Genomic DNA, 26650 nt, shown 5'->3' on the forward strand with positions numbered 1-26650 from the left:
TTCCTCTTTACTTCCTGCTTAATAAACTGCTTTGACTGAAAAAATGGCGTCAGGAAGTTTTAGAAAAAAAGAAAATGGCTCCTGGTGGAACGTTACATACAGATATATGTACAGAAGAGCTATATGTGTATATATATTTTATCTCTTTTTATTCTTATTTTTTTATCTTATTATATTGTATAGTTGGATGTGTGTATATATCATGTAAAACTGTAACTAGAGCGTGTAACAAAAGTAATTTCCCTCTGGGATTATTAAAGTATTTCTGATTCTGATTCTGATTCTGATATCTTTAACTTTCTTTTATTTGGCCTCATTGGTATAATTTGCAGGACTCTATCTGAAAAAAAAAAAAAAGACTATACCAGAGCTCTTAAAAATAAAAATAAATTATGCAGTCTTATCAGAAACACCACAAGACATAGGTTGATCACATTGGCAGATGAGAGAAATAGGCCACAATATGCTGGCCTTCATATCATGTCAATACTAAATCACTTGACCATAAGGCTATCAGAAAGTGATGGTGACTGCTTTGAACGTTAATGTCCTTGTCATTAGAGAAGAGGAGTCATTAAATCCAACGGCAAAGTGCCAACCTTAGTGGCAGCACATCTTCTTATTTCTTTTCTCAAAAGAAAACACCCTTCATTGACCTGGCTGTGGTTGAACAACAAATACTTCTTTCAGGGAACCTTTCTCTTAAGGAGCTGTAGCATACATGTAGGTAGTAAGTGCTGTTGTTGGTCTTCTGAGAATGTCACGCTGAGTTGTGCAAGGCAGTCTCTAATTAGCTTTGTCCTCATTAGGTCTACAGCACTATCTCCCCTAAGACAGGGGAAAAACACACACGGTCACACATTCACACTCACACATGTAAAAACAGAGAAAGAGAGAGCTACAGAGAGGCCACTCCACAGCCCCTGAGATCTAGCCCTTCTTCTTCCCTTTCGCTTTCAATTAACCTTTCTTCTGCAGCCACTATCCATTCATCTTTTCTGTTCATCTGTTCTTTACTCTCAGCTTCACCACCTTCTATTCACAATCTTCAAAGTTTATTGCAATTCAGTTTTATCTCTTATTCACCAGGCTGAAGAGACGTATAGAGAGGAGACCCATTTAAAACGGCCAAAGTGGTAGACGAGTGAAAACACACAACGGTACCAAGGGCTTTTAGGCCTAATTATTGCTAACACTATTGTAAAATTCAGAATTAATGTTACAACATTTTTTAATAACTTTAAAGTCCCTGTATATTCACACATTTAATAATTAAAGATGCTGTGCTTTCACTGTGAAGAAGAGTTGAGAAATGGACAGCAGACTTCTTAAACTGTCTTCCTGCATCTCTGTTCAAGTACTGAAGTTAATCCAGGTGCAGAAATAATAAAATAAAGAATTTATCCTTGCAAGTGAACAAAAGCGTCTAGCAGCTTCCTTTGATTTATGCTGTGATCTTTCACAGACTTAAAAAAAAGTGTTTCCAAAGTGAAAACAAAAGACGCTTTTGGCAACAATACAGTATGCTGCTCTCTATAATCTTTATCTGCAGGATGCAAAACAATAAACACGTCAACTTAGAAACACAATAAATAAATAATTTGGGTAATTTGAAATAATAACCTGGTAAGAGATTAAGCATCAAATGGGTTATTTTTTTAATAATACTGTCCAGATGAAATGAGTCAGTATCAGATGCTTTTTGTCAGGATGCTTGAATGTATTATTAAGTTCAACCAATGAATCATGTATCTAAAGCAGATAAGCAAATGACCACACCCTGGAGCTTCAAAGAAAAATATATTTACATATATATATTTTCAAATGCTGCAACAGATATCTCTTCATGTGTTGGCACAATAGCACAAGCAGTTGTGTGGAAATTGCCATTTAACAAAAGTTGCAACAGTTAGAGTTGTATTCATTATTCCATCAAGTCATAGTAAACCCAGTACAAGGACACGCAGAATACTGTACATCAGGGGTCACCAACCTTTTTACAGTTGAGGGCTAATTCAGGGGTACTGAGTCACAGGAAGGGCTACTAATACTGACCTATGAATTGCAAGGGTCAACGTTCACCTAAACTTCATACATTATAAACATATTTTTATCGTTTCTTTAAATTTATAATTTTCTTTTAGAAATTTTCATTTTGAAATCTCTATAAATGCTTAAATGCTATATATGATTAAATGATAAAATGTTCTACAACCCTATTAAAAAAAGAAGAGCAACAGAATACAATGAAATTTCAAACGTAACTCACTGTTGAGTTGTTCTATTTTCAGAAGACTCTAAGGGGACCACCTTGTGGTCCTTGAGGGCCCCTTGGTGCCTGCGGGCACCATGTTGGTGACCCCTGCTGTACATAGTCAAGCATAGCAAACCTACACCTAAAAAAACGTTTTCTCGTTACCACAACTTTAACATTTTATGAAAAGGGACACTTGTATGTCTTTGTTTAATCTGCAATATACTGTAGAAATTAAAAAACAGTAGTTTTGGCTATTCTTACATCAAAGACAACATCCATCAATGATCATCCTTGTGTAACACATTATAAATTTGGGTCATAGAATATGAACAATGTTTTGTTAGGAATTAAAGATTTAAAGACGGAAACATACAGCAGAAAAATTGATTTACACAATCAGGCCATTTACCAGAAAGTGTGTTCAGATCTAGAAGATTTTCATAACATGACAGACATGTATGATTAATCACATGTATTATTATAATTATTAGATTCAGAGCCATAATTAAGTTCCTGTCTATTAAAATATATCTGTGTAGTGCCAAGTGTGTCTTTCTTATAAAAGAAGGGAAAGTGCAGGAAACCACCTGTTGTATAAAATGAATCATCCCAAAAATTAGAAAATTTTCAGTGAGAAGTGGTTATGTAGATTAATAAATTACATCAAAAAAGCACTGATTGGCTTCTAAAATATGAGATAGAAAGCATAGGAAAAAAAAAAACACATTCTGACTACATATTGTTAGCACAACATATCCTGGAGGGATGCATGACACCAGAGCATCTTAATTTCCTCCCACACAGACAGACCACGACAGAGCAGAGGGACATCACCCCCACCCCCCCACCCCCCACCCCCTTTGCCATGAAGTGTCTTCCGGCAGCTCTCTCTTTCACATTGATCCACATCGATCACCCTCAGCTTGTACCACTTCAGGAAACAGAAGAGGATCAGTGGTCAGGGTTATCACCTTCCATTAGGCTTCTAAGAACATGCCAATTTTCAAAGTCCTTCTAAAATCCAGCTAAACTGACTTTAAAGGCATGTGAAAATCCCTCTAAATTTAATGCATATTTTTTAATAAGCATGGTGTAATCAACAGTATTTATGATTGAAATCACACATGCATTTATTATGTTGCAGTGTCTACACTCTAAGGCTATAACAGAAACCAAACTGTGGATTAGATCTTGCACAACGCAGCTGCTGTTGCCATTTCAGCTGAGCCTGAGACTGCTGTAATTCTGTTACAGCCTTGTGAGGAATCACAATGACCAACAGCAAGCCCTTCGACAAGCACAATAACAATAAAAGGGATATTACAGACATTATTCAATCCCAAATATTTCCAGCTGACGACTGACACAACTACCATCATATTACTTTTCTCAATCCGTACCCCATCCATCAGCAATTGCTTCCTCACCATCTGTCCATCACTGTTCAAATAATCCACTGGGTGTCTCTGGACTCAGCCATCATTATTTTAGTTGATATCACAGCAATTGCTGACTATTCTTTTCTAAAATCTGATGATAGTCTGCTTAAATGAAACTCAAGCCTTTTTCTTGTCTGTCTCTGAATACAGTAGATCATATTCTTCGCCTGATATCATATCAAGCATTCCAGTAAACAGCATCAGATCATTTGGTCGTTTCACAGTCAGGCTTGTCTTAGCTCCAGCTTTGCATTTAGATGCGAGTGAACATATACATTTGCATAATTTAGTGATGATCATTTTTGTTTGACATTGGAGGGAGAAGAAAGCAAATGCTGAAAGCATTTATTCCATCATGGTCACCAAGGATTAAAATGGAATGGGATGAAAGTGCTAATAAGTAGTGAGTTTTTGTGATGATTGGCACTACTTTAAAGGTATGATTTCTGATCATACTATATAGTTTCTCCCATTTCTTTTAAGCAGGGGAAGTTTTCCCTGAGTAGGGGGGAAGCCAGCACACGATAGGTGATGAAAAAGCAGTACCTTATAAAATGTCTAATTAATTGGTGAGTTGGATTTGAGGCAGGCCAAGTGGAGCTGATGGAAAAGAGAATTATTTGACCAAATTAATATATTTATCTAAATCATTTGATATGTTAAAATATTTCATTTCATTGTTGCTTCAAAGCTTTCAAAAACATACAGATATTTAAGTCCAGCTTAAGAAAAGGTAGAGCAGAACATTGTGAAATAAGTATCTGAAGTAAAATGTCATGTCCACTGCAAAATATAAGAGGTGTGATTTACTAGATTCAGCAGGTAAAAAAGAAATGTGATTTAATTAGAGAGTTTACCATGAGGCAGTTACATTGCACTATGGATTAACATAACATTACAGCTTTTAAGTGAAAATAGCAAAGCTTTTTACTGTACCAGAGGAACTTTAGTTTGCATACACAAATAACCATCCTAATTATAGCTTGTACAGATTATGTTTTTTTTTTTTTTTTTGTGTCAGGAAGAAACTTTTTTGCAAATTTAGTCAAATGCACCACAGTTATCCTGACTTCAAATTAGCCTCTGCTTACATTTTATTGAAAGATCGAACAGAGATATGAAAGCAATACAGCGGATGAGATTACTATTTGGAGTATAACATTGCACAGGCCTATGCAAGACCTCCATTAACATTTTTGTTAATGCAAAACATACCTCCTGTGATTAAAATTTCAATGTAGACTGTTTTCTGGCAAATTATATTAAATAAATAAATACAAATGGAATTGACCTGTGCTCTGCCTTTCATGTTCTGTATAAGCATAATCAATTGGAAAAGAAAGTGATTTCAAATACTGCTTGTCTGATACCTTTGATACTTGTTTTATTCGAACACACAATTCCAAAGGCATCAATATTTTTCTATTCTGATCCAAAATAGGGTTCCAGCGCTTGATTATTTGGGACTTCTTCGCTTTGCATCTGCCGTGTAGAGATGAAGGTATGTGTATGTATTTGTAAAAGTTAGGTTGAGGTTTTTGAGGACCCAAATGGAGATGTGAGGAGGCAGAGATGAGTTTTGTAGATTTGTTAAACATCCAGACGGGGGCAAAAAAAAAATAAAAAATACAAAATACTGATAACCAAAAACAAGAAAACCTCAGGCAAAAACACACATGGGGAACAAGGAGACGATGGAGCATCAAAACAACAAGAACCAGCAACCAGTGATTCAACTATGAGGTGTATAAATGGGAGACTGAACAAAGACCAGGCTAATCAGCAGATTGTGAGCAGATGTCTACAGAGGAGTCTAGAGAAAAAGAGACTGACACAAGAGGACAGCAGAGGCCCAACAATACCTAAGAACCCAAATACAATCAAAAATAATTAAGTAGAATAACACAAAATGGAAATGAAACCAATAAAGTAGAAAAGACAGAAAGACATGAATCACAGTGTAACTGAAAACACCAAAAATAAAACTTGAAAAAAGTGCAGAGTAATGACACAGTATAGAGAGGCTTTAACTAGGCAGTGCTGGCAGATCTGCACAGATTTTTTTTCACTTCTGTCTTGGTTTTACACAAAAATTAAAACAATTTCCCACATTTGACTTGAAAAGATAATGAAAAGTAATTTGTTTTAAAAACACCGGCGCATTCTATAAATGTATGTTTAATTTCATTCAGTTTCTAAGCAGATGGCAACAAAAGTTAAATCACTGGACCTGAAATTCCAGAAAACGGATAGCCCTAAGCTTTTTCATTACTTTTGCTTACATATCTTTACATCTTAACTTCACTCAAGTTCATTTAAATGTTTGTTTTGCTAACTTGGTATTAGATAAATGATAAGCGTTAACTGCAACCTGGGGAATCAGTAGAGATAAGGATGGAAGAAGGGGGGTGCTTAGGAAGCACAGAGAGGTGTAGAAACACGGGAAGTTGTTATAAGAGTGAGACAAACAGAGATCAATCCACCTATATTCTACTTATAACAGCAAAAGCACAAGAAAAGGCAACAGAAATTGCTCACAACAACTTTAGACTGTTTGAAACTCCAAGGTCCTAGAGCCAGGAGATTATTTATACTGAGAGGTTTAAGGTGAACAAGTAATGTTGGAGTTATAGGCAGTAGGGAGAAAAGGATGTCTACATATGGCAGCAAGCTACTATTCAATGCCCTTGTAGGTTTGTTGGCACCGGGGTTGTTGTGTCACATCTCCATGCTGATACAGCGTTTCTAAAGATGGATGCGAGCAAGTCCATGCTGATGCAGCTTATCCACAAATGGATGTTGGAACGATGGCCTCTCTGAGGACACAGAGACATTTAGGGCATATGTTTCAGAGAAAGCTAGTAGTTGGTAGTGCCTTTACTAGTTATTGAAACATGGTAATAAAAGTCTTGTTTCATGAGGTCCTGTGCTGAAATAAATGAGCTAGGTGTATCAAATAGGATATCTTGTTTTGTTGCTCCAAAAAGTATTTTTTATAAATGAGGTTTCACAGAGTGAAATGGTAAAGACAGAGCAGCAACTTGATAGGAACATAATCAAAACTATTAGATGATACTTAACTGAAGTTTGATTAAAAAAAATACTTTTTTGAAAGTGGGATAATGTTAGCTATACAGGGTTTTTTATAACGAGAATAATACTGTTAAGAAAACAGTGTTAGGGGTCAGGCTCCGGGTGCTCTCGTCTGCCCTTCTCAGGTGGGTGCGACCATCCCTATGTCTGCTCTCCTTGTATCTCAGTGATCTGTGGTGCTTTTTGATATTTGTGGCTCACGTTGCCTCTATATCCATTCCGGACCCAGTAGAGCGAGTCTGGAGTCACCCACACCTGCTATTAAACATACATTCCTTCTGAAGAAGCTTTGCAAATCCTTTATACGCAGGCATGCCCATGCATACATACCACAGGAGTTTGGTTCCAGGTGTTCACGGATACACACTAACACTAAATACTAAGCTGCAACTACAGATATATACCACTATGAATAATATTGTATAATCAGCGCAGGTTTTGCCGTTCACACGCATGCATATCTAAGGGAAACCTGCTTCTGTGAAGCTCTCTTTATGTTTCCCCTTAGTTCTTATCCCATTTCTTTCTCACCTCCCTTACCATCTCTGTGTCCCTTATTAGCGATATTACTCCCTAAATAGTTTTCAATAAAGTTTTATATACGAGTAACAAGTGGATTCTTATGACAACAGATATTATGAACTTCTTGTGAAAGCAAAACTGTTGGACTATCATCTAGCTCTGGGATATCGATTCCCAGAGCTATAACTCTTCAGCAATCATGTAAGCAGGGATAGTGAAGAGGAAAAATAAAATTTTTACAGAAATAAACCTCCAGCAGAACCAGGCTCAGTGTTAGCTACCTTCTTCCTAGGCTGACTGGGGTTCAAGGAGACAGAAAGAGACATACAACAGAAGCAGCTATTCAAAAAGCAATTGTTAACCTGCTCCACAGATAGCCGGAATCGTGTATTCAGGCGGATGTTCTGTGTTAAATTTGTTACCATCCTTCAGATAACCTAAAGAAAAAAAGTAATTGAACTTCCTGAAAATTGAACGTCCAGGAAAGACATAGTCAGACAGAGAAGCTCCAAGCCAGTTCTCTAAAAGAAACAGAACTACACTTAAACAAATAAGGTCAACACCAACATCTATAAACAACCATGATATTTAACTCCAGGATTTAGTGGCATTTAAACAAGATTAGAACAGATGATGCTAGTGTGATGAGAAAAAGCAGATAGAACATAATGTTATGGGTGAAACTACAGTAACAAACACTGTAGAATTGGAGAATAGAGATGGAATGAAGCATATTGATGAAAGGGATCTCTATTTTCTCCAGTAGTCTAGATTTATTAAATACAGAAAATAGCTCAAGACAACTTAACCCACCTGTGTATATTCTTACTCATCTGGGTCATGGCCACCACAAAGCCCATGTACAACAAAATATTCTAACAATCCAGAAGAATGAGGGGTTGCTATTTTATTTGTATCTGAATTGGAATGTGTGCAAAAGTATAGACTTTAATGCTGCCTAAATACACCAGAGCTCTAACTACAGATTGCTATGGTGCGAGCTAACAGAATTGACAAGAACTGATGGATAGGTGTCGAAACGTCTTCAGGAAAAAAAAATGAGCAATCAAATTTAAGCCTGTTTTTAATGACAGCATCTATTATTGATGAGGTATGAGAAAGGTAGAGCCAAGAAAAAAAAATTTAACTACAAGCTTACTGAAAAAGGACTCTTTTAAGCCTATTCTTTAAAGGGAACAGTGTGTCTGCCTCACAGACTAAACTGGAAGTAGTTCTGACCTGACACCTAAAAGATCTGCCTCCCAATCCACTGTTAGAAATCCTAGGAATCACTAATAAATTGGCAGATACTCTGTAAGGAATATAAGAAACAATCAGATCGCTGAATAAGATAAGATTTAGTTACCGTATATGCATACATGAGGAGGATTTTAAATTAGATTCTGGTTTAAACAGGAAGCCAATGTCGGAAAGATAGGAGAAATATGATCTCTCTTTCTAAATTTCATCAGAACTCTTGCTTCAGGATGTTGGAACCATACATTTTATCTATAACTAAGCCCGTGCAATAACAATGAAAGAAACTTAAAAAAAAAGAAAACTTTACCCATGATCAGAGTTCAGGAGAACAGAAAAGGGATAACGTAGTGATCCTCTTTGAGCCTTGCAAAAACAACGAGGGACAGACAGTGAAGTTTATTAATCTTCTCAAAAAAAATAAACTGCAGGAGGAGAAAAGACGGATATGGTAAAATAGTGATCCTCTTTGAGCCTAACGCAAATCAAAATAACGCGGGGCAGACAGAGCAGGTAAGCATGGAGTATCTCTCTCAACTCTTTATGAAAAAAAGAAATAACTAATAAACTTCATTTATCTCTCTCTGAGAATTGCCTCTTGCTGCTTCAATCAGCATATAAACCACCCCACAACATTTATTACTGTCTTTCTTTTCCTTAGACGTAGAACTCATTATGTTTTTAATATAGGCATATGAAAATTATCCATCTGTTCTTGTTTGAGATGCTGCACAGACTTGTTAAGTGGAGCTTTGCTTTATAGAATGCACCAGTGTTTTTTTTTTTTTTTTTTATAACTTTTCATTATCTGTTCAAGGCAAATGTGGGAAATTGTTTTAATTTGTGCGTAAAACCGAGACAGAAGTGAAAAANTTGTTTTAATTTGTGCGTAAAACCGAGACAGAAGTGAAAAAAAATCTGTGCAGATCTGCCAGCATTGCCTAGTTAAAGCCTCTCTATACACAGTCAGTGTGACATGAAAAAAAATTGGATTGGAGATTAAAAGTCATATGAATCTGGAATGCCCACAAAAGAGAGAGAAAGAGATCATTGGGGTTTTGGTAAAAATAGATTAACAGAGGTAATGAGAGGAAAGAGGATCAGAGCAGGAGCATGACAGTGGAATACAGATACAGGGCAGATTAACTCAGTTTGAGAGTGTTTTCCTTACAAAGAGTTCTTACCCATAATATTGTATCCCTCTGTGCAAAGCATGCATACATCCATACTCCTGCTGGGGCCCTCAACTCAGTATGCATTCTATTGCTTACATGGCATTATCTCTTTTCTTTGCATTTGCATGTTTTGCTCTTTTTCGATAAACTCATAATTTGCCTTACATCCACTCTGTCTATGAACATCCAAGTATACTGTATATAAAGATTCAATGTGTCAATTGTTATCTGTTACTATGCTAACTTACTGTACCTCACGGTATCAGTGCATATGTGTACAATGTACTGAAATGTTAACTGAATACTGAATGGAAGTAAAAGTGTGTATTCATCTACAAAGAATAAATAAGAGAGAGAGAGAGAGATTTCTACTAGGACAACAAAACAAAAATAGTGGTATACAAATGTGTAATGATCCCTGTCTTTTCCTGCCTGAGAGGCTGCTGTTTGCAGTCCCATGACATCTCTCCCTCCTCTCTCTGCTGCACTGGCAATCAGGTCTGATTGGCTGCACCTGGGAGGAGCAATGTATACTTCTACTTTTCACAGTGGGTAACTGCCAGATTCTTGAAAGTCATTGGTGAGAGTACACCTTCCAGCAAGCATGGTTTTGACCGTTGTCCCTGTTGGCTACTCATGTTGGCTTCTGATCTCAGACCTCTTGCCTTGGCTTACAACCAAGTCTGTTTGTGTCTGGCATTGGGATTAGTCATTCAGTGATCTGACTCATCCAAATTGAGCCTCTGAGATCAATTATTAGAGCCAGCAGTACTTCCCGGCTTCTGAGAAGGCCTGCATCTTTCATTCAGTGCACCCTTAAGACCACTAAGTTGTTCTTCGCTACTAGCTCTCTTCTCTTACCCGCAATGATAGCAGATTAAATCAATTCCCCTTACTGCACTACATATTTAATTTTAAATAAATTCTTTAAATTCTTACTATTTGTGTAAGCTAAGCCATTCTATCTAAATTCTGTCGAGGCATTCAAGTAGAATTTGGCAAAACGCAAATCTTATTCTAATGCCAGTGAGGTGTTAAAAATTATATTTCCAGGTTAGAGACACATTTGGCATAGCTCAAACTGCTCCAATGAATCACTTTCACTTTTGTCAGTCAGAATAGCTGCTTCTACCTCTGTTAACCCACCTATCTTACCTAAGGTCCTTAACGGAGAGCCTTGATTAATTCCTCTTGAGGTGGGATACACTGTGGTATACACTTTTAGCTGTAACCTTCCTCCTTTCCCTTGGGAACAAGAAACCTGTCCAATGTAGATTTCACAATATCATTGGTGTCCAGAAAAGCCAAGGATTGAGGCACTACTAAATGGCTGAAGTATACTAGGATTTGTTGTTCTTATGAGTTCACTAAAGAACTAATTTGGGCAATCAATCCAACTGTGACCAGTCAAGACACTTGGTCTTACAGCTGGCTACTCACGACCTGCCCACGTCTCTGTAGGAGTCGGAAGACTTGGCTACAAGCTTCAACTAAGATTAAGAAATACAATAAAGGGGAGGACTTCGGGAGGTTAAGAAGATAGTCTTTCCTTATTCTATGGTTTTGTTTTCCTTCAGCTACCCTCAGCAGGAGACTGGACATCAGGAGGAGCCCACGGAACTAAGAAGCAGTGAGCTGTCCATCAAGCAATGAGACCACAAAAGAAAATTAAAACTATGTTTTTTTTTATTGGAAGTAAGGGGTACAACAAGGCAACATGCACACTATATAACAATCTCAGGAGAAGGTAGGGGACTTCTCAAGAGTCAGAGCAGAACTGATTCCTCCCTATAAATTGTAGAAGTCAGGCAACTATCCATATGGCTATCGAGTTATATTCATTGTCAATGTTTATTGAATCTGTAGCTGACACAGAGTTTGTGGATGAAAAGTTTTCTTTCATCCTTGAAATTTAACTTGTTCCTATTTCTAGACCCCTGCATTTTAGCCCTTTATGGGCATTAACTGCACCAGTCAGATACCTGCCTGGAGCCCAGGAATTAATGTACTTTGCCATCATATACTCCTTACAGCTTCCTAATGTGCTTGGTGCTACCTTGATAAAGAAACAAAACCCTCATATAGATCGACCCTCTAAAGAGGGTTTACTTTCTAAGGGTTTACATGATACTGTTATCAAGACACCACCCAGGGAGGGGGAGGAGGCTTACCCTTTCTTAATTTACATAGGTCTACCACAATCTCAGGAAGGTTTTCAATAAACCCAAGGCTATGTCCTTACCTCCTCACTAATCATTTGATTTTCCGATAGACCTGCTCATTTGAACTATGACGCCTAGGGATTGCTTGTATTCTCTCTGACCAAGCCATGACAAATTCCTTAAACCTGAGATCATTAACCTATAATGTGCAAGGGCTTGGTTATTTTGTTTATGGGCAAAAAGGATGAATCCCTTCAGCCCTGTATTGACCTAAGCAACATCACTATAAAAATGTGTTATTCCCTTCCTCTCATGGACCATCCTTTAACTTCATCCAAAGAGCTAATTTATTCACCAAGCTGAATATCTGAAATACCTAAAGCCTGGTTTGTATCCAATAGGGGAATTGTTGAATATGGCCTTTAACAGACCCGCAGGTCACAATTACCCCTCTCCAATCAGCTTTTAGTGGCAGTGGGAACAGCTCACTGCCACTCAGCAAGCGACCCGCTCTCCTCTGCTCTGATTGCCATGCTGTGGGAACACCAGAACTGGGTCAACACTCTAATTTACCATTGAGCGCAATGTAAGGATGTCAACACGCTGAGCCAGCCATGTCTAATCTGACTAGCTAAAACAACTTTGTTTACATTCGATAGACATGTCGCAACAAAGGTAAGAGGTATTCGGAAAGATAAAGAGAAAAACAATAAAGCACACTTACTACCCCCTGGCTTCTTTACTGTTACTCTCCATTGTATACTTTCCCTATTTCTGTTGCACTGATGACATCACCAACGCTAACCTGTGATGGTGTCACCAGACAAGCAGTGGTGGGGAGGAAAGATGCATAACAGCTCACCAGCTAGTGGTTAGATCCAGCTTTTTTTTGCTAGTGGGAAGGGAGGCAAATGATGATTGTTAGCGGGTCATCCCATATTTGAAAAACACGTGTTAACTCTTTATTTTCAGTGGGACAGAGGCTTGAGTATCTAGTGCATCCCCTCCTGTCTTCTAGGGCCTTGTCAATGACATTCTTGCCCAAACTTTACGTCTTTGTTTATCTAGAGGACATTGTGATTTTCTCTAAGGAACTAATTTGTCAGGTACATGCTTTTCTGCCTGCTACAAATTTACCTATTAATTTAGATGGAGAAGTGCAAGTTGCATTCAAGACACTGAAGCTCATGTTTCTAGAGATGTTTACACCACTCCACTCTGTGCACACCTAATCCTCCATGACAATTAATTGTGAAGGTGAATGCTTCCAACACCTGTATAATGCCATTCTGAGTCAAAAGGCTGCTGATAATAAGGTTCACCTGTGTTCCGATTTATCGTGGTCCCTGTCTGATGCTGAGAATAGCTATATAGATGGTGAACAAAAAATATCAATGGTTAAACGGACTCTGGAAGAATGGAGACACTGATTGAGGGGAATGGCGGCCTAGTGGTTAGGGCATTGCACTTGGAATCCAGAGTTCAAACCCCACTCTCACTGACTGCCACTCTGGGTCCCTGAGCAAAGCCCCTTATCCCCACACTGCTCCCCAGGCTCTGTGCAATGAAAGCCCACTGCTCCCGAAGGGGATGGATTTAATACAGAGAGTTTATTTCGTGGCTCTGTACTTGTGACAGTATAATGACAATAAAAGCAGAAAAAAAAGATTGGAAGGATTAAGGAACAATTCCTGGTGTGGACGGACCACAAGAACTTGTGTAGCTGAAGTTGGCCAAACTCAATTCCTAAAAAAGTATTGTAATATGTGGCTACATGTCGTTCCTGCAACTTATCCAAGCCATCCAAAAGACCACTGGCTTGTTCTTGTCATTCCTCATTCCTTCTTTGGCCTGGTCAAACATCTCCATAGATTTCATCACTAGTTTCCCTTTGTCTAATGATCACATTGTGACCCTGGCTATCATCAACCACTTCTCCAAGATGGTCCACCTGGTTCGTCTCATCAAGCTCCCATCAGTCCTAGAGTTGGGAAGCTTCCTGACAAAGGTAGTTTTTTTGCCTACGCTGTTTGCTGTTGGACATAATTTCCAACAGAGCCCCACCTTTCCCCATTTCAAAGTTTATCAGTTGCCATCAGCTCAAATCTACATAGTAACATGAACATCCATCCCACCTTCAAGGTCTCCAAGACTAACCTTCTTTGCTGCTCTGATCCTCAATTGGAGCTCTAGCTGGACTCTACGACTTTTTCTTATTCAGGAGGACTTTCAGTTTAGGAGTCACCCAGGGGTGGTTGTTTGGAAAGCTCCGTAGCCGTTGTGTGGGCACCGGGCTCTCCACACAGAAGGTCATGTAATCAGTAATACATTCAGTCTGGTTGTTGACATCATGACCATGAAAGCTTAGAACATTCTCCAGTCTGTGGTTCTGAGGTGTCTGTCTGTTCATCAAACAATGCTTTAATCATAAAGGGTAAAATAAAAAAGCCATTTTAAATATAATTATCAGTAAAAACTTACACATTGTCTCTTTAAGTTAATACAGCTGAGTAGGCATTGACAAAATCCTTAAGCCTGGGTAAAGACTGCGATAAACTGACCAAGATCCATCTTGGACAAATCAATGTCTCCAATATTTTCTCCTAATGTTTATTAGCTTGACAAAAAAATCTAAAAATAATTAATGCAATCTAATTTTAAAATGTCAACTGTAACCTCAATTAAAATGTTCTTGAAGTTGGGACAGTGCATGTTAACAAACACACATGAATGTAAGCAAGCCGGATTATAACCATTTGCTAATTTCCATCCCTTGTTCCATTCTCAGTTTTTACCATAAATTACTTATCCAAAAGTCTAAAGAACATACACAATACTGCAGAAAAATGTGATTGTTGACATATTATATCATTATGTTTTTTTTATTTCGATTACCTTATGATTATCCTTTTTTCATCCCTTTGCCCCTCTCTTAGCTAGATATATGTTAGGAACTGATGTGAAGATAAAGCAGATCTATCATTCTGTCAAAAAGGCAGAGAAGGGAGGTAGAGTGTGGAATGTCCTGGCACAGAACGCAGGGAAGGGCTTTTCAGTGCAATGCTTCTCTTCACATTCCCCACTGCGTCTGCTCCTGCCCTCTCTGATTCGGCATGCCTGCCTGTTTTGATGGACCAGGAAACTCCCAAGTAACCACACTAATCCATTCCTATCATACCTGTACCAGCCATACTGACCCATATCATTGGATAACAAGCCAAACAGCCAAAAATGACAAGCCCAGGATTAACAAGAAATGTAGCTGCAAGGATAAACCAACGTAAACAGCAGTGTAACCTAGACGACTGTGTGTCAGCTTTGATTTCCAGTTACCTAAAAATAACACCTATATGCCAATCAGATTGAAGACACATTATTGTAATGTGGGAGTAAAGATCCTGGAAGAATGAACTTGTAGATATTAGGGATGTCAGAAGCCGATATTGGATATTCGTCTTTTAAATGCAAAAAAACAGATATTTGATGCTCATGAAATTTCCGATATAGACTTGCTATAAAAAAAAAGGCTTATGTCTAAAGTACATTTAACTGTTGGTCAATAATAAATGGACCAGTTGTGCTCATTACTATTGCTTTTTGAGTAATATTATGTATTATTTGTGTTGATATCGTATCCAGTCAATATAGGCTATCTGTGTTGTAAAAGGTGTAATATCCGTATCATACTGGACGTGAAAAAGTTGTAGGTCACTAAGTCTAACCAATGCTTTGACTCTAGTGATTTAAGAGTAAAAAACCCCTACCCTAACACCTTTTAACATAAAATCGAAAATATTTGTATTATTTGAAACACATCTGTAGAAGACTTTAATCTTACAGCAGGATAGCCCTATAAAAACAAGGAGAGTTAGAACAGAGTGGTTTACATTAAGTTTTATGAATATTTTAAAAATATCTGACAACATTTAAAATAATCCAGATTGAGAATTTGTGAGAAGACCTGCATATTTGGATCAAGCTTTTCCATAGCAATTAAAAACATTTTACAAGTAAGTTGGAGAAGGACAGTATGCAGCAAGCTGGAAAACATGAATACTATTGATTATATATCAATACTATTGGAGGCACCAAATCCCCATAGCATATACCTATTTTGCCAATAACACTTCTTAATATGTCCCAATTAAGAAAAATTGTTATTATAAATCAGTATCTATACTATAAAATCTCTAATCCACCATCTGCCAGTACACGGCTGAAAAACAATTTATCAGCTTATAAACCTATTTGATATGAGTCTTACATTGGCATATACAGCCATATAAATAAAAGTTGTATAACACTCACTCTCAGTATAAATCATCATGAACTCCACAATTTACAGTCTATAAAATGCATAAATATTCCAATTAGATGCACATTTGCCACATTTTATTGAATTTCTTGTCAAATTCCTTAAAGTAAAATCTGCTTCTTTTTTCCTTAACTTCTCAGCTCAGTCCACTCTGTTTTCCTCAACTATCTTCATTTCCAATGCTGTTGGATTTTTTTCTTCTTCCCTTGACTATGAGAGGAGCTGCATGGTAGGAGTGTGTTGTCTTAGTGCCAGGGCAAAAAATAGACAGCAAATTACAGAGCCTTCTGAAAAGACCCCACCATGCAGCATGACCTCAAAATAACACCAAGAGACATATACTCACATAGAAATGTGAAGTATACATTATGCTGTTCTACTTCTAGTTTAACTCATTGATGTGATGGCCACATAGAAACCTTTACAATGTGCCAGCCAACAGCCCTAGACTTTGTTTGAATTTATGTGCCTCTTCAGGAAATTCTTACGCTGATTCACAGATGTTAGCACGATTACAGCCTCATCTCATCTTACTATGAAACACAAGCACACATCTAAAAGTAGTTGCTGCTATATTTTAGTTCCTTTGAAAGGGTTCAACTTCCTCATTGCTATTTCCCTCAGCTCATCAACTATTTTTAAATGAAAAAAAATTTTCTGAGTCACAATGGGAATTGCTATACACCAATGCAACACCACATGAGTGTCTATATTTTGTCAGATTACAAACAGAAATAAGCGTTTTTCATTAGAGCTATTTTTCTTTTAAAAAACGTACACAAAAGGTAATGCATATTTGTGAAATGGAAGAAAGAGGGTACAATTTTTTCAAAATATTTTAACAAAGAAAAATGTGAAATGTGTTATGAACATTTATGTTCAGTGCCCTTTTCTATCATAAACACCCTGCCCCTCAAAAGGCTTTTTGTGGTGAGGATTTTTAGAAAATGGCAACAAACTAGGCAAAAATGACAACAGCTGGATCCATATATAGTGTGAGAAAACATGTATAAAAGTTGACTTTCCAGGAGGACAGCGACAATAGAAATACAGCTGCAAATGCAATGGAATAGGTTACATTAAAACATTCATATTTTAGAATATTCCTCACAAAGTCTGAAATAACAATTGAGAAAGATTTGAAGACTGCCATTGCTAATGCCTTATAAGGTGACTCTACAAGGCAATAATTTCAGGGAGTTGAGGCGTATCTTTTCAGATTGGTTATTTTTAAACACTTTTACATTTTTTCTTTCTTCTTTAACGCTAAGTTCTCTGTTCCAGTCTATCCTATAAAATAGAAACAGAATACATAGAAGATTTTGATCATGATATGAATTGTGAAAAAGATTATTTGGTATCAGCACTCTAAGGCTTTATATCTAGGCTTCTGAAAATGTAGATTTACTATACAAGAAGCAGAAACAGACACCCAGGGGGAGTGATGAATGAATGTCACAAGTGTTTGTCACACTCACCTTGAGTGAGTCAAAACAAGCAATGACTCTGCCGTTTTCCACTTGACAGCTCTTGGCAGGGTGGGCGAACTTGCATTCATTGTCCGGTCGCGAACATGTTCCTCTCTGGAATTCTCGACAAACCTCCAGTGTCAGCCACTTTGTGTCCCGGATCGGCGTCACATTCACTGCCATTTCAAACTAGGCAAGAGGGGTCTTTTTGGGAGATCAGCTATCAAGCAAAAAGAACTGTATGTAGGGCTGTAAGTTCCTAATAAAACTGGGACAAATAATGAGAAAGGATAGGTTGAGGACATGGGAAACAAAGCCCGGTTTTCAGGGCTGTTCTTCAAGGTTGTGATCTGAAAGATGTCTGTTAGGCCTTGGGCTCTCCTAACATCTGCAGTCCATCCCAGGAGTATGTTTGTGGGTTAAACAGGAGTCATTCAGAGCCTGCCAACCAGGATCTATGCTGCTGACCAGAGAGCTTTGTCTTGTAACCTCTTTCTTAACGCACACACACAGAATACCAGTTCTCTCAATTTACTCGCTTGTCAGTTGAACCGTCAGATGAGATGAACAGCCAAACACATTATCGATCAAGCTTGGCCCATGATGAAAGAACGCAGGGCCAGCAGAAGGAAGAAAGCTGCAGGAGAGAAAGGCTGGCATGGAGGACAGCAGTAAAAAAAAATTGTTCAGTCCTCAGAAGCCGATAAAAGCTGGTTGTCTTCAATATCTGTCTGCTGAGGAAGGGGAAGTGTCTGGCCTCCACAGAGGAAGCTTGAGAAGCATGGATGGTAGAATGAGCAGGACAGAGGGAGGAGAGGCAGGAGGCGTCAGCTGCACACAGACGGACGGCCTTAGCGGATGGGGCTGGCAGTCATGGCAGTCATGGCAGACCTGGTGCTCTTGGTGCGACCCGGCAGACCCAACAAACTTGGGCAGGCACAGGCGGCTTCAGACGAGCCAAACACACATGCGGGTCAGCACATGAAGGCACTTCTCTCTGTGGAGAAGCACAGAGGACAATCAGGACTTTGCACATACAAAACAAATTCATGCATTAAATTGTAGACATGTTTTCAATATATTCTCTCTTATATTTTCCCACAGAGGGGAGGAAGGAAATCATATTTTTAATTCTGATTCATAATTAAACTACTTTAGAATAATGCATAATGCACTTAAAACATTTCTATATGCAAGAGGAATTATGGGTTTCACTTCTAAGAATTAAAATCCAAATTTAAAAACCCTGGTTATAGTATGGTGATAATTAATAATGTTATCCTACATCTCAATACCACACTGAGAGTAACTGACCATGAAATGTTTTGATTAGTAAATGATAAGTAAGCTTATCCCTGTTGAGACTGCAAATGGCCAGTAAGGTAGCCAGATGATTCCAGCATCACTGCTGGCTACAGGCCAAATGGGATAAAGAGGTAATGACTGCATGAGGTCATCATGAAGGACAGAGGGAGACAGCCACAGACTAGTGTCTGTATATAGGCTACCCAAAATATACCCATTCAATCAAATATATGATCAACATGTGCATTTTGTAATTGAAAAGAAGAAAATTCAAAACAAAAAAAAAGCATCTTTTTCTTTGATTATTTCTTCAAACTAAATATTTGGTTGATACTAGAGTGCTTCCAATGGCATTGGAACAGGGTATTGAAAGCACTAAGATGTTGAAATTTTGTAGCAGATAAAGGGTTTTATCTCCAAGACGGTTAATGACAGCAGCATTCTTTGAAATAGGCCACACTGCTTATATCCGAGGGAGTCATGGTTCTGGTGGCAGCACAAGCAATAACTTTATAAAACTGTTATATCTCATGTTATATGTCCTCTGATGCACATTCACTCAAAGTGGAATGAGCTAACTCTGTATTGAATAGTACAATCACAAAGAAAATGGTTTTGTTGGGAAGTAAAACAAGGGATTAAACCAATAAGTCAACACAATCACATGATATTTTTTTTGTGTATTATTTACATTTAAGATTAAATATTTGACATGCAATCTATAATAAATGTACCCTATTTTTCGAACAATAACTGCTATAGTACAACAGCTGCTGTTAATTTATCAGTGAAAATTGATCAGAGTAAAAGTAAAAGGCTGATTTGTGTAACTTTTTTTATTTTTAATCATCAAAATGTCTATAGGCGTTTTTGTAGGAGTAGTTTTATTTCAGTTATCGTGTAAATGAATAAAAGTAATCTTTGAAATTGAATCAGAAATGTGTATATTATCGTTACACTAATTAACTTTGCATTATACTGTGAGACCACTGGGTAAGCAAAAGAGAACAATAATTCTTGAGAAGATCTTTTAGCAACTGATACCTTGCACTTCTGATTGTTCCCCTTTTATGTGAAGTTAAAAATATAATGAGATGAAATAAGTACAGCAATCCTTTTAACTAATCAAAACTGTAATAGCCTAATTTCAAACAGTATTCTGTTCTGTGTTTGGAAAAGCCTGTATTAAATTTTATGAGCTTGGTGTTGGTGGCAGACACAAACATTCAACAGATGCAAAACACCAGATGAATAGTGATGAGATGAACAGGAGAAAGCTGTTTAGGGAACCAAATGCTGTGTTTTGCATGTTCAGGTTAAAGTGATGCACAACAAAATGGAACGGAAAATTCTGCCAACAGTCCAACTCGCTATAAAGGTTAAAAAGATTTAAGCATGGCATCTTTTGGGCAGCTATACTAACAAAATACATTAGCCACACTCTTCCAGTATAGAGAAGAAGACCATAGAAAATTATGACAGTGATCTAAGAATTGAATAATGGATTTTATTTCAGACTTTCATGAATGTAGATCATGCATCTAACCTTTCACTCTGTGCACCTGACTTCCAGTACCAGACAGAGTCCTGTCATCTGCAGATATACTCAGATGACTGTGCAGTCATTGGGTGCATCAAATATGGACAAGAAGCTGAGTACACAGATTGGCATTGTGTGTGGAAACCATCATGAATGTCAACAAAACAAGGGAGATGACAGTAGATTTTAGAAGAAACACAAAGAATTTGAATCCTATCAACATCATGGAAAATAACTGGAGTTGGTGGAGGAGCATAAATAATTAGGTGTTCACATGGACAACAATCTTGACTGAAGATGCAACTGCGAAGCCATCTACTGTACAAGAAGGGATAGAGCAGACTTTACAGTAGTTCCTAAGGAAGCTTAGGCCCTTCAGGATTTGCATCAAGGTGCTACATATCTTCTACAAGTCTGCTCTGGAAAGTGTGATCTCTTCATCCATAATCTGCTTAGGTAACAGCATCAGAGGAAATGACGTTTAAAAAGCTGTGTCTGTTCTATGAACTCATCTAGAATATGATTTCACAAAAAAAATATTTTTCATAAAGTGAAGAATATTATTGACAAGAGTAAGCATCCTCTTCAGAAATTTTTAAACAGTATCTTCAGTTAGAGGCTTCTCCAGATCCAGTTGAGACAGACCATTGCAGAAGGTCCTTCCTGCCTACAGCTATCAACATCTACAACACATGTTAAAAAAAACAGCAAGATTTAGACAAAGTTAATTGTCATTTTGTACACACAGAGTGTATACCGAATAAAATTTCATTTTGTATAGCTCTCATGACATTTCAATATCTTAGAACGGCATATTATGTGGAATTGTCGAGAGACGTATCTGGTTTCTGCCACGAGGCGACGCTGTGAGACAATTATCACTACAGTACCTACCAGAACATTTAATTTCCCTTATGGTTTAATAAAGTGTTTTTGAATTGAAATTTAACAAAATAACTAGCAAAGTTGTTGCGGTCTTGTTGATTGCTATATTACAGATCTGTGAGGGTTTTTTTCAATTACAGTGGATTCTGGATGAAGAAGTAAATCAAACTCTACCCGAGGATGACTTAGGCTGTGTGCGAACTTCCACACTAACCATTATATAGGGTATTATATAGTGGTTACGCCATTTTAGATCAGTGTCAACACATCCAGTGGATGAAAAAGTAGTGTACTCCAAATTTCCCATAATGCACCTTGAAAAGAGCTCTCCTTCCAAAGCATCATGGGATTTTTTGCTAACAAAGATAGTGCAGGCACTGTGCGGGGAGGCAGAGTTAGGTCACCAACAGGAAGCAAAAGGTTGGTATCATCTGTCCGAACAGTCAGTTAACTGAATTAACTACAAAGTCCCTGCTCTATAGTGACTGAGGGATTTAGGGGTTAGGGTGGACATTTGCACATAGCCTGAAATGAAATGGAAATTGACAGGAAACAGATTGCTCTTACATAGACAGATCATGACCTATATCTGCATTTCTGCCAAGCATAAACTCAAAATAAACTAAACCGGTCAAGTTATGCTCAAAGTGGCACATCTGAGGCTCTTAAAGCTGGAGATTCTTCAAGTTAAAATGAAAATATTTTCACCTCTATATGAAGCCAAATATGTATACATATTCAGAGAGATCTCTGAAGCCCTGAATGTATTAAGACACTTCAAACGTTCTTTCTGACAAGGCAAAGAAGCCACATCTAAAACTGGAAAAAGGGTCAGAAGAAACATTGAAGTAGGGTCCAAAAGCTGCCCCAATACAGCTGCACACTTAAAATGACATAAAAATAGGACAAGCTGTTGGATACTTGTAATTACGAACTGCAAATTTTTTTTTTTTTTATCTATCATACAGTGGCATTAAAAAGCTACTTTTACTAAGTTCTTTGACAGGCAAGTCAATGTCTAATGGCTAAATATAACCTTTCAACATTAAATGCCTGCTATTCACTCTAACAAACAGAAGGTGGATTATGAATTACATTCAATATATAATATATTTCTTGAAATTAGTATAACACAAAAACTGTCTTATTTGCCCTTGTCCTTTTCAGATTTAACTATATATTTAAAAAAAATGCAACTTATACTGAAAAATATCCACAAAAATATAAACATTTATATTTTCATATCCTAACTGTAGAAATCGATTAACACATTAAGATAAGTGGAAATCATACTTTACAGTTATATGAGTGGAAAGTTAAACTAATTAGCTTTTGCCCTAAATGAACAAAAATATATTTAATAAAATGATCAGTTTATGAGTATGAAATAACACAAATAGATTGTGAGAAACTATTGCTACTATAAAGTCTATAAAAACATTGGAGTTAAAGGAGTAAAGCACAGATCTGGTGCAGCCTGGCCATTCTGTACGAATGGACAGGACAGCCTGGTGTGGTGGAACCAATAGCTCTGTTTGGGTCAAGCTTGATTTTTTAAAATAAACAGTCACTCTGTCTCACCAACAGTAAAGGTATCTGCCTTGATGAACCACCAACAGACAGAGTAGCAGCGATTAGGAGAAAGCAGACACTATCCTTTGCTATCTCATTTCTGTTTGGCAGAGACAGGTTCAGAGGCAGTGCAGAGGAAAGGAGTAGAGAGGGAGAGGATAAAAGGAAGAGAAGACTGACTGTGAAATGTTCTAAAATAAGTGTCAGGGAGCAGGTAACACAAACACTATGGTGAAAATGTTAAAATAGCTAATTCAGCACAAATAGCTTAATGAGGAGGTAAGATATGGGAGCAATATTGTTGCACAATTATTTGCAAATGTGTGCGGAGAGTTGTGTGTCTGTATCTAGATTTGTGTGTGTGCAGTGGGATTTGAAAATGTGTGAGGGAGATTTGTCAGTCTATACGAATAGCTGCAAATGTGTAAAATAACTTGTGTGTAATTGATTTGAAAATGTGTGAAAAATTCACAAGTTTGTATTGCGATCTACAAATGTGTGTTAAGATTTATAAATGTGTACTAAGATCTACAAATGTCTAAATTAGTCTGTAAACACAAAGAGTCCCTTTAAGTCAGATACATTTTTGCTACAACACCGAGAAATACATATAATAATAATAAATCATTGGTTACAAGTCAAGCGGTTTCTCGGTTGGCTCTCTTTACACACGGGATTTTTGCTAAACTTCTACCGTGTGAGATCTGCAAATGCGTAGAGAGGATATGTATGTGTAATTTCTTGATTTGCTGCCGTGAATGCAGGTTAGCAAGCTTATAGCGGCCGTTTATCATAAAATCAGCTTTTCTGGCCATCTGTAATTACTTCTAAGATAACATAGAAAAAGTTTTCATTTTGGAAAAACTAAATTTTGACTATCCTGAATGATACTTTAAGATATCTGGAATTATATTATGAATAGAGAAAATGACAATTCAAGATATGTATCGCATTTTGGAGAGTCAAAATGCCTTTTGAGGGACCTAAGGGCACCAACACAAATGATATTGAAAATACTAGAGTTCTACAGGTGCCATACATTGTTAATGTAAGTTTAGTAAATTTGAATTGTATTTACTGCACATAAAGAAAAGACAGGCTGGAGGTTAAGTTACAGAGCCGGTAATTAGGTGGTGATGAAAGATGAAAGATGATGGTGTGTCAGGCACATCATATTTACCTCATTGGCTTAAGTATCCCTATGATTCACAAAATGACTAATGAGGGAGCTGGTTACATCTGAGGAGCACATGTGATTGGTTTAACTGCTTAGGGACCAGAAGGGTTGCGTAAAAGGTATAGCAAATGGAGAAAGTAAAATAAAAATACAACTGCAAAAATTTGAAAAAAGCAAAAGGAAAAAGAAAATGGAATAACAGTTTAGTCTTTTTAAAAAGTGATCAGGAAAGGTATATAATACAATTTAGGAATTTGGTTTTTAAATCTCTATTTAGAAATAGGATTTAGAAATCCATCTTAAAATGGCAGCATTTAATAATAAATTAATAAATATAATTTAAAATTCATCTTCAATAATCCAATCCAACATGTACAATTAAAAAATGCTTTACAACTTGGATTTAAATGTTTAATTTGAAATGGATTTTTTTAAGCATATACTTTTAAAAAAATCTATTGTTTTTGCAGGAGAGATTTATGTCCCTGTCAAGCCTACAGTCTATGGTCTTTTTACTATGAGGGCTTGGTCAATAAAGACACACAAACATGGAAACTGCCATTACATTATTTTCTCTGCCACATAATGTTGACCTAATATTTTTTGTTCTTAACATTAATGTGAAAACAACTCATTTTAAATTTAAAAGGGACCACATCAAATGTTTTACTTACATTATCAGCACTTACTTTCTTACTTTCATCACTGTGGTGAGCCATTTTCCAAACTGTGGCAGATATTTTGGAAAGCATGTAATTGTTAAACCACGACAAAACAAACTAATTAGAGGAAGAAACCGGTTTACTTTCATTTTAGGGATGGCAATATTAAAAAGAAAGCTGTTACAGTACAGTAGAAGTTCTGGTTAATGATGATTTACAGTGGTAAAATCAAGCTACCTTTCCAGTTCTTTTTCTCATTGAGACAAATTCTGTTAACTTAATTGATGAAGCCAAATATTTGGGTTGTCAGTTGGGGATTATAATTACAATTTCTTTTTCTGTATTTGATCTGGGATGTTTGTTTTTTTTTTTTGTTAATGCAAAACCAGAATATATGTACTGCCACAAGCAATACTGTAAGTATAAACATGTGCAGAGCTGTATGAAAAAGTCATTAACAACATATTGAGTTTGTACATATTTCCAAAGAATGAATTAAATTAAAGATAAAAGTTAACCATTCTGTATGGCATTAGGCCAACTTAGCTAAGGGTTAGAAAAATACACCCAAGGCTGACTACAGCCACACTCTTTCTTTTCCTGAAGTCATGCATTTCAGCAGAGAAGAAATGTGAGATCATAGCAGACGCTCACAGGACATCCAGTAGCTTTTTCATGCCATGAAGCAAAACAGAAAAAATACCCGTTTAGAATAAGTAATGGAATTAACAGCCGGAAATGTTCAAAGATTTGATTACAGTAAGCAAACTTACAGGCCATTTACCATTTATCATTGTGTCAAAGGTTAATTGCATAATAGTTTTCCCAGTGCATTTTTTTTTTCTTTGGCCATCAAAAAACTTATTTTGCAACGCTGCACAGAGAACGGTTACATGTGAAAAAGCTGCAATTTCAAAAACCTTGGTATATCTTTTTACTATAGGTGACTGTTTAACATAGGAATGAATGAAGCTCACCCAAAAATAGAAAATATGTGTTATTAAATTTGAAAAATGACTTTAATGTTAGGGAAATATATAAATAAAGGCTTGAATATCTTAGCATATGTGAATAATGCATGGAGTCATTACCCATTGCCAGAGGCGGAGGCGGCATATATTTTCATACCTGTAGCTCAAATAGCCAGGTATAAAAAAAGCTGTATTCCACCAAATGCATGCTGCTGCGGTTGGACGCAGCCACTCAAGTTAATGAGTTTGGTTCCACCCAACGAGCGGCGGAACATGCTTGAAGCGTTCCAGAAGCGTTGTGTGGTGTGTCACTACCCGATCCAGGTTGCCCTATGATTTTAATTAGTAAAAAATACCTAAATTATATTTTTACCTCCTTGAAAATAGTAAGTGTACTAAACTATAATGTTTTAAGGTTAATGATGTGTTTCCTGAGAAAATAAATGCATTAATATCCTTTCTGTTGTATAACTTGTCTGTGCTGGAAAAGAGTCCTATTCTACTTCCGGCAGCTAACTTTTTCGACTTTGGGTTTACACATAAATCTAGTCCTTTTGAGTTTTATTTTTTACTGTCGTGTTAACCTTATGGTATATAGTGCATAATCTAAATAAAGAAATAACAAAAAAAAACATGGTATGAATATATTTTGCCGGACTACTTTGAGTATGTCCGATGATGACATCAGACAAGCTGTTTAAAGGAGAAAATTTAAGAATCATCAAATTATCTCAGAAAAGTTATAGAAAATGTTAAAAATGTTAGTATTAGTATTCTTCAGTGATTTAAGGATATAAATAAGCACTCTTAGCAACATTATTATATTATTTATGGCAACCTGGATCAATA

The 26650-nt window shown here is 36.9% G+C and overlaps 1 protein-coding gene across 7 annotated transcripts in view; it reads right to left on the reverse strand.

Annotated features, from left to right (window-relative positions):
• mbnl1 (muscleblind like splicing regulator 1) overlaps positions 1–26650 on the reverse strand; it is a 96654-nt gene that overhangs the window by 44685 nt on the left and 25319 nt on the right. For all 7 annotated transcript variants that reach the window (XM_015370285.1, XM_015370291.1, XM_015370288.1 and 4 more), the window contains exon 2: positions 17699–18686. In XM_015370285.1, coding sequence (XP_015225771.1) covers positions 17699–17872 — 174 coding nt within the window. In that variant the 5' untranslated portion in view covers positions 17873–18686. The remainder of the gene's footprint in view (positions 1–17698; positions 18687–26650) is intronic.

The sequence above is a fragment of the Cyprinodon variegatus genome, unplaced genomic scaffold, assembly GCF_000732505.1.
Source record: "Cyprinodon variegatus isolate N-32 unplaced genomic scaffold, C_variegatus-1.0 Scaffold44, whole genome shotgun sequence".
Lineage (NCBI taxonomy): Eukaryota > Metazoa > Chordata > Actinopteri > Cyprinodontiformes > Cyprinodontidae > Cyprinodon > Cyprinodon variegatus.